Below are 12,398 nucleotides of genomic sequence, written 5' to 3'. Positions count from 1 at the left end.
TCTGGTAGTTATAATCAAAATCTCCTTGAGGGAGAACGTGATACTTGTATATAGATCTATATTGGGTTTGACACCCCACACCTTGCTGCTAGCTACAGTGGGACCTGCAGTTCTACGGGTGACAAATGTCATTTCATTTTTGCGACGCCTGAGAAACGTTGTGGCAGGTTCACATAGTCACAGTATGATTATAGCGACTCACCTAGGGAGTTAACAATTCATAAAGTTTACGGGATTTCATAAAACGAAGTAGGTTTTAGGTTGAGTAAAAATTTACTTTCCATGTCATTTTAAACTCACGACATTTCTACTAAGTAAGGATGATTTCTTATACATTTTGGTCTTTGGTTATAAGGCTACATTTTACGGAATTCAAGGAGAATATCGGATTTTTCTGAAACAAACGCGACATTTACATGTGAAAGACTTCTACTAAGTTTATTAATAAAAGCTTATGAACTCACCAACCTTTGTGTTGACACTTTTCAAACAACTTGTATTCTTAGGAAAACACTAAACAGGTAATCAAGTGCTTTTGAGGATGGGACGTTAAGGCGTCAAACTTTTCATATTTTGTCAACGTATTGTAATTGATTTTGAAACATGTAATTCTTACAAGTGATGTAACTTTTTCAATTATATATATGTTGGTTGTGTTTGCTTAAATTACTATTGAAATTGTGGTTGTGATACTATACATGAAGTCCTCCACCCCCGGACGTTTCCGCCATCCTTGGTTTGGGGTGTGACAAATTATCTGTATTTTCAAAACTTTAAACATCGAATCTTCATATCATCATTAATTTCATCGAATGACATAAAAAAGAAACTAAATTGATGTTGAAACGAGAATGAGTAGATAGACTTTTTTAAACAAAGAATCAATTGATAAAATCAAAATTGATGTCGATAATGCCATTACTCACAAAGACCGATTCCAGAACAGATGAGCAAATGATTTAACAATCATGGATAAGAATCGTTAATTGTTGTTCGTTGGCTGCAGCTTCTGCCCCCGGCCCTGGATGCCCTTTCCACCATTTCGATGGCGAGAGCCAAGTCAAGGACGTCATCCATATGCTTCAGCATCATCCAAAAATCCCTAATTCGATTTCATGTTAAGATACAATGAGATGGCTGACAACCTGACATTTTGGTGAATCTCACAAATTTGGCAACGGAAATGGGTGATGAATTGGGTGACCACTGTATCCTTAGGGCCCAAACAAGGCAACTCGTTAGTGAGTCGTTGATGTGTCATCTGAGTTGGGTGAGTTGACTCTGTAACTGAGTTAGGTGATGACTAGGAAAAGAAACCGGTTAAATTGGGGGTAAAATCCCTAATTGGTCGGTAAAAAGAGAATTCATGCCCTTATAAAGCCAAAAAATAATGTTAGGGACCTTTTAAACCAAAATGTGAAAGTTCGTGGGGCTACGGTGACATTTTCCCATAAAATAAATATCTATCCAAAATATACATAGTATTCAACTAAAACATACATTATACTTCATATAAGAATTAGCATATCATATCAAAACATTCCAGAAAATATAGACTTTACTGGAATTATAAATGTTCATGTTTTGCAAAGTGGAGATTCATCAGGTATATAATCAGAATCTGATTGTGTAGAATCAGACATTTTTGTGATCATTTTAGTGTTTTGTTGTAATGAATATGAAATAAACTAACTTATATTAACTATAAACATCAAATATTAGTAACATTCAAAGGTTTTACAACATACAAGAGATTCAATTAACTACCAAATCAAAAAATTAAATTGATAATCCATAGATTAATATAAATCAAAATCATATACAAATCAGAATCATATAAGAATATCTGGAATACTAACATATGAACCCGTATTATACATATTTAATACCAGGTCATGTCATTAATCAACAAATCAATTTCTAAAATCAAATCTATAATTAATTAAATAAACAAATCCAATATTATTATGACATTACAAGGAGATAAAAACAAATTTATCAATTAATGAAACCTAAAATACCTGTAATAGATGTAATTTCCTCATGTTCTAGATCTTTTAAGTCACCAAGGAAAGTTTTTTTGTATGAAAACTTAGATCTGAAGCCTTTGATTGAGAATTAACTACTTCTCACGAATCATCACACAAACCAGAGCTAGAATTAGCATCAATTTTAGCAGAACGAGCCATGATTAATGCTCAATTAGACAAAAAAAACTTCAAATTGGTGTACCGAAGCTTGAAATCTATTTGAATATTGCAATTTCTAGGGTTTTTGATACCTTCCAATCGAACAAGAAGCTAGGGTCTTATCGACTGATTTTTCAAGATTATTCCATCTAATTACACCCTTTGATAAGTAGATAAATGCAATTTTTCTGGAAGATGGTGGGAATAAGATTTAGAGGAAATTTGGATTGAGAAAATTTGGGCGAGAACGATGTTACGATGAACAAACTTCTGAACGTGAATCGATCAGATATCATCCATTAGAGTACACAATTCCTATTTTACCCCTCCGTGTCATCAAATTAATCCTAAACTTTGATAAATTTTCAAAATTGTCACCGCTTCTTATCAGATTGTATGTTTTGATCTCAGTTTTAGATTATTTTTTATCAAGGGATATAAATAGTTCCCCATGTCTCACAAAATATTACGGTTTCATATGAAGCTATATATATATATATATATATATATATATATATATATATATATATATATATATATATATATATATAACATAATTGTCTAGACAAAGTTGATAGCTGAGATGATTAATGATTAATGGCGGGAAAATAGACATCATGTTGAGAAAGAAGTCAAGAACAACGTTATCATCCGAAAAGCCTCCTAGGATTTGGCGTGTACGTAAACCCGCCACCTCGCACGTTCGCCCTTTTGTCCACCAAACCAACTTATGCTATATCACTCGTTTCCACTTTTCTTAAAGGTTTGATTGTTATATCTTGTTAAAACTAAATAATTAACATATAATATATATTACTTAATTTAGTTTATAAATCATGGAAATATCATAATGAATAGTGCAAATGAACCACACGTTTATCCGGCCATTTGTTGGAAAATTCGTTTATATTTTTATTTGATAAATAAACAACTATTATTAATATTTTTTATCTGTTTAGTTAAAAGAACACAAACGATGATATCTTTTTATTTATGATCATAAACATTCATTCGATTATGTTCTATAAAACCAGTGATGCAGAAAGTTTTATAATTTTTTGTTTGAATGTGTTTGTTTATATATATTCATTTATGTTTATTTGTTTATGTTCGTTTATTATAGTTTATAAATATTCCTTTAACATCTTTACGAATATAAATGAATGAACTAGAACTCTTCTTTCATGTATGATCGTTTAACCTTAGGTATTTTCTTTTCTTTTTCTTATAGGACATTGTCATTTGTCCACCATTTATTTGCTACTTCTTTTTCATCTCTCGATTTCAGTATTTATTTCATTTAGCCGTTTGAGCTCCATTTAGAGTATTTGCACTACTTTCCTGCATCTATTTAGTGTTTACACCGACTTAGTCTCTGCATTTATATTTTATTACAGGTTAATCTTTTTTTATATCTTATGCTTACATGTGAAAGAGTTGTTCTATACAATTATACATCTATCTCCTATTACTATATTTTTTGAACGATAAATATAACTTACTCCTATATTACTTCTAAATCCACCTATCTTCCATTACTAAATTGTCATGGGATTATAGTTTTTGTTGATGTTGATTTACATGTTGCTAAGTGTTGAATTATCATGTATGTTTGATTTTTGTGTGGATTTACTCCTTCGAAGCACACAGTTTTCTTTTTGTTGAAAGAGAAGAGTTGAGACTAAAGACTAAGGATGCATTTTCTAATCCATATTTAATAAATGATAGTTTCTTAATTATTCAAAATTCAAGACAATGATGGTTTATATATTTCCTAAGAATGTAACAATAAGATGCTATTTTTTTATTATTAAATAGACTTAATAAGGATACAACTTAACCCTATAAGCTATACATACATGTATTAGTTTTTAATATGATACAAAGATAACAACTTAATAGACAAAGTAATCGCACTTTTGCCAATCAAAGTTCTAACTTTTTATGTTTTTATCTTTATTTAATTCGTCTTCAATTTTTTGTGTATATTGTTGTTCTATAAAATATTTTCTAACATCATTTCATTTATCAAGATAATATAGGTGCATTTAAACCTAACATATTTTATCAAATTCCCAAATATTTCATTTTGAAACCAATTCAGTTATCCTAAATTCGTAACATGTATTTTTATTTTACAAAACAAAGATGAGTAAAATTACTAGAATACCCTTTGAAAGTGAACATACAAGGGTTCTAAATGTAATTGGCTAATTAAACCGCTTTATGAATCTCTCCTACCCTTTTCTCTTTTCGGGCAATGGCTTCCTATTTCTAGCAACAATTCCACCTCCCTTTCTTCCTGTTCCTTTCCCTCCCCCATTCTTTACACACGTTTTCTGTCTCCATCTCTCCCCACCACACAAATTCAAACACAGTTTCTGTGTTCTTTCTCTTCACAAGCAACTTTTTACGAAAACCTAATGAGAACAACATTTCGGATAGATCGATAGATTGATAAAGCTTTGCTAAAAAAGGAGATCGATCTACTAGCTAAGAAAATCAATGGCGAGAGGAAAGATCCAGATAAAGAAGATAGAGAATTCGACGAACAGGCAGGTGACGTATTCCAAGAGGAGAAACGGATTGTTTAAGAAGGCGAGTGAACTCACTGTGTTGTGCGATGCAAAGGTGTCGATTATCATGGTTTCATGTACTGATAAGCTTCATGAATACATCAGTCCTTCCATTACGTACGTATTACGTTTTGTTAGATTTTTTTTTTTGGGTAGTTTTTCTAACTTTTTTCAGTTCTTATTGATTTTGATTTTGCGGATGAATGTTTGGATCAGGATGAAGCAGTTCTTCGATCAGTATCAGAAGGCTACAGGAATCGATCTCTGGAACTCTCATTATCAGGTAACTATTTGGATGATATAAAAGATTTTGTTAAAATCTGGGATTCGACCATCATCATTGATTTCAAATGTTATATACAATTATACAAACTATCACTTAATTAGAGGAATTATAAATAAGTAAATAACAATATGTAGCGATTAATTATTTGATTAGAAAAAGTTATTACTGTTTTTTTTAAGAAAGGTAATAAACAAATAAATGGAATACGTGTTATATATTGTATTGAAAAAAGGTAATAATTTTCATAGGGTAAAGATAAATGCATGCCATACAAAAGTTATTAATGTTTTTACTAATTTTCATGCAGAAAATGCAAGAGGAACTGAGACAGCAAAAAGAGGGAAACAGAAATCTTAGGAAGCAAATTAGGTTTCAATTTTCAATTTTCTTTTATTTAATTTAAAACTTGGTTAAAAAAAATTATCCATAATATTTTAAAATTGAAAATAAATACATTCTTGAATTCTTTTGTCTTTCTTTTACTTGGTAGGCAAAGATTGGGTGATTGCTTGGAAGATCTCAACTTTGAAGAATTGCTTGCGCTTGAAAAAGATTCACAAGAGGCTGTCTATATTATTCGTGAACGCAAGGTTCATTTCTTTTAAATATATAATTATATATCTACTGGAATTTTATATTTAGAAACATAATTCTCTCTAATTTTTTTTTTATTAAAATTACAGCTCAAAGTCATTGGTAATAAAGTGGAGACTTCCAAAAAGAAGGTAATTGATGATACTATAATTTTTTTTTTTCGAAAATTGTTTTTTTTTTTTTTTCTGATTATTGGTAATTCAGGTGAGAAGTGCCCAAGATGTATACAAGAAACTCATGCATGAATTTGTAAGCTTTCTCATATTTCTTCAATCTTCACATCTTGAATTGAATTAGTGTAGGAAAAAAAAAAGCAACAAAATATGATCAAACAAATACATTCATATATGATTTTAGAGAGAATACATACAAATGAAACATGTACTTTTGGCCATCTAAGTTCTTAGTTATAAGGATTCATTTACATTTTGAACATCGGTTTTCCTTCTCTTTGAAAAAGAACTCAAATATGGTTTTTAAATCTGTCTTACATGTCTATTTAGTTTTATTGATTTTGAAACATATAATAATAATAATAATAATAATAATAATAATAAAAAATTATTATTATTATTATTATTATTATTATTATTATTACCACTGTTATTATACCAATAATTTGGGATAATCTCAAAAATAAATAAATAAATAAATAAAATAAAATTAAAAAAAATCCCAAATTAGGGATTATGGAGAAATAACCAAATTTAATTTTCGATTTTACAAAGATAACTATCATGTTTGAAATGAGGCATTTAAATTAAAATATGATTTTATGTCACATGAAAGTACCTTTTTTTTTTTTTTTTTTTTTTTTTTTTTTTTTTTTTTTTACAAAAACAAATATATTATTTCAATTTAAATTAGGGTTTAGGTCATTTTGTCACTTAACTTTTGGTTTTATGTTCATTTGATCATTTAATTTTTTTTAAGTTTTAAAAGATCATCAAACTTTTGACGTTGTGTTAATTTAATCACTTAACTTTTTGTTTAGTCAATTAACTTTTAGATTTGTGTTCATTTAATTGTGTTAATTTAGTCACTAAACTTTTGAAAAAATTTAAGAGTTCAGTGACTAAATGAGCACAATTTTAAAAGTTAGGTGACTAAGTGTGACAAAACTAAGAGATAAGTGAGTAAATGAGCACAAAACCAAAAGTTTGATAACTTTTTAAAACTTAAAAAAAGTTAAATGTAAATGACCAAATGAACAAAAAACCAAAAGTTAAGTGACTAAAAATTAACCTAAACCTTTTAAATTATGGATTGTGGATTTCTTATAGGAAAACATCCTCCGATATTTTAAAAACTTTTCTGAAATACGATAAATAAATATGAAATACCGAGAAAATGTTTCTTGTTTACTAAAATTTAAATAAAAAAGTTAAATAACCAAACTAAGAACTAAGTTATAGTACCACACATGACACATGAAATATATCATTTAATTGAAAAAAAACATTAATAGTAGACATTTTAGATTTACGGAAATTTTATTAGAAAAATATTTGGTACAAATAATAAAAAATATACATAATATACCATTAAGTGCTGAAATATTCATGTCAAAATTAACTGTTATTATGGCAAATGTAGAAAAGTTAGGTTATATATCAATATTCTACCAATAACATTTGATTTGTTTGTGAATATCATATAATATTTTTTATTATAACTATTACTATTATGATAATGATTTGTAATGAATGGTTAATAAAAAATTTTTCTTTAGAAAAAAACATTGTTTTTAAAAAGTGATATCATAGAGTACACAACTAGAATTTTGTGTTAAGAAAATATCATTAAATAATGGATTTAATATATTTTTGTGAACAAAAATGTTTATTACCCGATTCTAGCATTTAAAAAAAAGTATTTTGTAAAAAGAAAAAACTATTTGTCGATTATTGATGACATTAATCTGATAAAACTGCAAAAATGTTCCTTATGATATGCATTTTTTCTGAAGTTTAATATAAACCTCGATTTTTTTTTGTTTCATTATCCTTTTGGTCTAGTTTGTACGTGGAAATGATCACTCCGAAAGTTACAATGACTATTATAACATTTATTTTATTTTTACATTTTTATATATCTATTTTAATATCTTAATAATTAAAATAATAGAATATGCCACTCTCTCTCTCTCTCTCTCTCTCTCTCTCTCTCTCTCTCTCTCTCTCTCTCTCTCTCTCTCTCTCTCTCTCTCTCGTGTAAACTAATGGAAATGGGAAGCCATAGGTAGCAATAACATCATCTTCTTGCTGCTTCTTCTGATCATCTACAAAGCTCATCCTCCCACCCATGGCCATTCATCGGAAAGTGGACATCATGTAATAGTGCCAGTGCCGATGGATGAGTACAATTACAAGGTTTGAACAAGAAAAGCATATACATTACAGAAATCAGAAATCCAAACAGAAAAGAATTTAAAGTTTGAAAAAGAATACCTAGAAAACCCAAACAAAAAATAACTTAAACTTTGAACGATGCTCAAGAATAGTGGAAGAAATCAACATCGATTACTAAAATCATAAATCCCAAATGGAATAATCAAGAAAAAAAATTCACAGAGACCCAATTCACAAGTCTAAAATCCAAGATAAAATGATTAAGAAACAGAAAATCCATGAACACCAACTTCAAATATCAGAAATCCCCAATTGATTGATAAAGCAAGAAACAAGAAAGCCCAGAAAAAGCCAACAGGAAGATCAAGCATATCTCATTCTCATCTTTCTAGTCAGGAAAAGTCATCACGGCTAGATGGATTCCAATAAAAAACACAAGACCCATTTGCTCCGACCCAATTCTCTATGAACACCCCTATGATTTGGACATAAGACCCATTGAGACACCTCTTACAAAAGGTTCTTACACACCCCTATGATCTAGACCTTCTCTGATACGCGTATACGGCAACAAGTTAAAGCAGCTCCTATGTGCCATCTCTTGAAGTCGCTTCTTATACATTTCTTTCTCTGAAATCGAGAAGAAGAGAAAATCTCCAAATATCACTTCTATTAACTTCGATCAAAGCCTCTATTGTTATCAGGGTTTGGATTTCTGATTTTTGGTAATGTGTATGTTTTTTTTGGGAAAAAGACAATCAGGTCAAGAAAAAGAACACACACACACACACACACATATATATATATATATATATATATATATATATATATATAGAGAGAGAGAGAGAGAGAGAGAGAGCTCATATTTATTTATTAATAAAACATTTAATTAAATAAAAAAAATATAAGAATATATGATGAGGGCATTTTAGTCTTTTTAGTTTTTCGAGAAACCATTTCCACTTACAAACTAAGTCAAAAAGGTCATAAAGCCAAAAAAATCAAAGTTTTGATTAAACCTCGAAAAAAATGCATACAACAAGGACAATTTTTGCAAATTTGTCCATTAATCCTTATTGCAAGGATATAACTTATTGTTACGGGACATTTTCAACCAAACACCATTTTAATGTAAAAAGTGGTGTAAATCTTGTCTGGCAAAATATAATTTCATACATACTATGTCAATTTTATTTATTCATACATATCTAGTTTATTTAAGTTTCAAGTTTGAGTTTATATATTTGAAATTAATTTAATTTAGTTTATTTAAGTTGTTTCAAGTTTGGGTTTATATATTTAAAATTAGTTTAATTGTATTGCAAAATATTTCTATGAATAAATCTGTGTTGTTTATTTAAATATATATTTTATTAATAATATGTTTGTTTTAATAATATCACAATTACGTGAATTCAATTACATACAAAATTATCTGTTTGGTTATCTTTATAACTTTTAAAGTCATTGTAGCAAAATATGTAAGATAGATTTGTAAAAAACTAACAACCGGGAGTATTTTTACAAACCATATAAATTAGAAAAGAAACTGGAAATATTCTTTTTGATATATATATATATATATATATATATATATATATATATATATATATATATATATATATATATATATATATATATATATATATATATAAAATGGTTTTTGATATAGATAATGGTATGTGGTTCACTAATTATTGTGTAAACAATGGTATTACATATAGTGATGGTCTTACTACTAATCTTAGTAGTTCCAGAGTAAATAATAATAATGATAATTATAATAATACTAGTATTATTGTATTTTAAGTTTTATCGACATAAATACAGGATTTAAGAGGAGAGGATCCACAATACGGGATGATAGAAGATGGGTTGGAGTACGAAAATGTCTATGGATATCCACAAATATCTCCACCAAACATCCTAACTCTACGATTACAGTCAGAGTATCCTAACAACCTTCATATCGTACCTGGTGGAGCTAATGCATCCGACATGACCACTTATGGTTTGCTTGGGTAGGACAATGCATATTGCTAACTAATGAATTGATTGAATTCCAAAAAAATTCAATCGTGTGAACTAGTTACGTTTCATAAAGTTTTGCCTTGTTTGGTTGGCATATGATAGACATTTTGAGTGTTTCTTATTTTCTGTTTTGAAGTAATTCACATAGATGGTGTTTGCGTTATCCATATATCATTTTTTGAGTTAGTTTTGAAGTAATTCACATATATGGTGTTTGCAAGTTACCATACATTTTCCACCATTAGAAAGTTTGACATATTTCAATATATATAGATGAAAACAATTTTAATTTTATCAAGCAACGTTACAATTTTAATTTTATCAAGCAAAGTTGAAATAAAAAAAAAAATCCAAATATATTCAAGATGATGTGTTCACATGGATGAGAAATGTTACACAATGATCATTTGCATCTTAATTTTATGATATGCGTTTTGATGATATGTCAGACTTCCATGTGGTAAAGAGTGGTTACCTCCAACTTTTCTTGGTGTCTTGAATTTTGGTATCACATAAGAATATGATGTTATCCACTTGATTATTGTTGGATTAAGGTGTCTAAATTCATAACTAAATTGTTATAGACTTCAAAATAAAAGCAAAATCATTTTGGGTTGTCATCATAACCAATAATAAAAGCAAAATCCTTTTGGGTTATTAATATATATTAACAACTGATATGTTAATTTGATATGTGATTAATAAATTAAAATGAGATCAATAGTTAAACAATTGATTTGTTAATTTATATGGTTAATAAATTAATAATAAATCACTTAGGATTTATTAATTACCATTTAGAATTAACCTTGAATTAATTTAGGATTAAATAAATTTAATTAAAGGTGCAATGGATGAATTGTAATTGTTCAATAGCTGAACAAAAGAAGCAATTATAGAATCATCAAATAGGTGAAAGAAATTGGAAGTTTTTCTAGGGTTTCTAGAAGCCTCCTAGTTGCATAAAAGGAAAAGATTTGAATTAGGATTAAATCTTTTATTTAATCAATTCAGATTCTGCTTTGCTTGCAAGTTACCTAAATTATAAATAAGACTCCAAGGCCATCAATTTTCGTTAATGACATTCCTAAAAGTATTAGGAACGGAATTCCCTTCTCCTCCATCTCTATCCTCTTCATTATAGGGTTTCTATGGTTTTGGGTGTGAGTCATCATAGACACGAGATTTCTGATGCTTTTCTTTCTAGAGCTTGTTCAAGAAGGATTTTTATTGAGTGTTTACAACAATAATCAAAAGGTATGTAAACCCTAATCTCTTTGTAAATTTTGAAAATTGTAGGGTATTCCTAGGGTTCTTGATGTTCAATTGTTTGTTGCAATCAATAGATAAAGCTTAGATCCAATAGGTTGCATTTGAACTCAGGGTTAAGTTTTTACACCACATATTTTTGTAACCTATAAAACCTATCAATGGTATCCAAGTCATAGTTTTCAATTGATCTTGCACAATTTTGAATAGATAAAAAATTAGAGTTTATAGAAATTAAAAGTCCACCCTTAGAATTTTCGAAATATGCTAAGGTTCTTGAAACCCTAGCCTCCGTAACCCTTTTTTCAAAAATTAGGGAGCCATTTTAGGGTTTATCTTGTTTCCTTAATTGTTATTTTAAAAGCCTTAAAATTTGAATAATGAACACCTGATAAACCCAAGCCTTATTTTTGAAAATTAAAGGGTTTTGGATTAGGATTAAATTTTAATTATTTTATTAATTCTTTAATAGTAGATAATTATTTAATCCATAAATGATTTAATTAATATAATTAATTGGTTGATTAAATATAAAGATAAGTCACAATACGGTTTAATATTAATTAATTAAAAGATTTCATTTAAATAATTAATATTTAAACCTTGTATTTGAAAAGTTTTAATATATATATATATATATATATATATATATATATATATATATATATATATATATATATATATATATATATATAAAATTAAAAGTCAATTACTATATGTATAAGAAAAATCAATCAAATCAATAGTAGGTGTAACGTCCCGAAAAATCTAAGGTAACATTTTCATTTTAAAACAATAAATCATACAAACAAGTTGTTCCAAAACCAATCAAAGTGAATATATTATTTAAATATTAGAGTAATATCATTAATTGCCAATGCGTAAAACTCTGGGGGAAGTTGTGCAGTTACGCCGGAGCCTCCTCTTTCGAACCGAAAGTACATGAAACCATAAATATGAAACCGTATGCACAAAGTTAGCGAGTTCCCCAAAACACTTCATACACAAAACATATAAGTGCCATGGGCTACCCCCATGGTCTTTCCTTGCAATGTCGAGGGCCAAATCCCAGTCTTACATACAAGTACCATGGGCTACCCCC

At 28.4% G+C, this 12,398-nt stretch overlaps 1 protein-coding gene across 1 annotated transcript; it reads left to right on the top strand.

The window, feature by feature from the left end:
- The first annotated feature begins 4,554 nt into the window (after nt 1-4,554).
- LOC144997565 (floral homeotic protein DEFICIENS-like) lies at nt 4,555-10,194 on the top strand. Its single transcript, XM_078957461.1, has 7 exons — nt 4,555-4,882; nt 4,982-5,048; nt 5,359-5,420; nt 5,542-5,641; nt 5,735-5,776; nt 5,850-5,894; nt 9,827-10,194. Exons 1-7 carry the CDS (start codon nt 4,695-4,697, stop codon nt 10,019-10,021), a joined length of 699 nt encoding a protein of 232 aa, XP_078813587.1. The 5' UTR covers nt 4,555-4,694; the 3' UTR covers nt 10,022-10,194.
- Nucleotides 10,195-12,398: the final 2,204 nt, after the last annotated feature.

The sequence above is a fragment of the Lactuca saligna genome, chromosome 5 (genome assembly GCF_052625555.1).
Source record: "Lactuca saligna cultivar CGN05327 chromosome 5, ASM5262555v1, whole genome shotgun sequence".
Lineage (NCBI taxonomy): Eukaryota > Viridiplantae > Streptophyta > Magnoliopsida > Asterales > Asteraceae > Lactuca > Lactuca saligna.
Note: the sequence above shows the minus strand (reverse complement) of the source record. Positions and strands in the feature narration are given on the sequence as shown.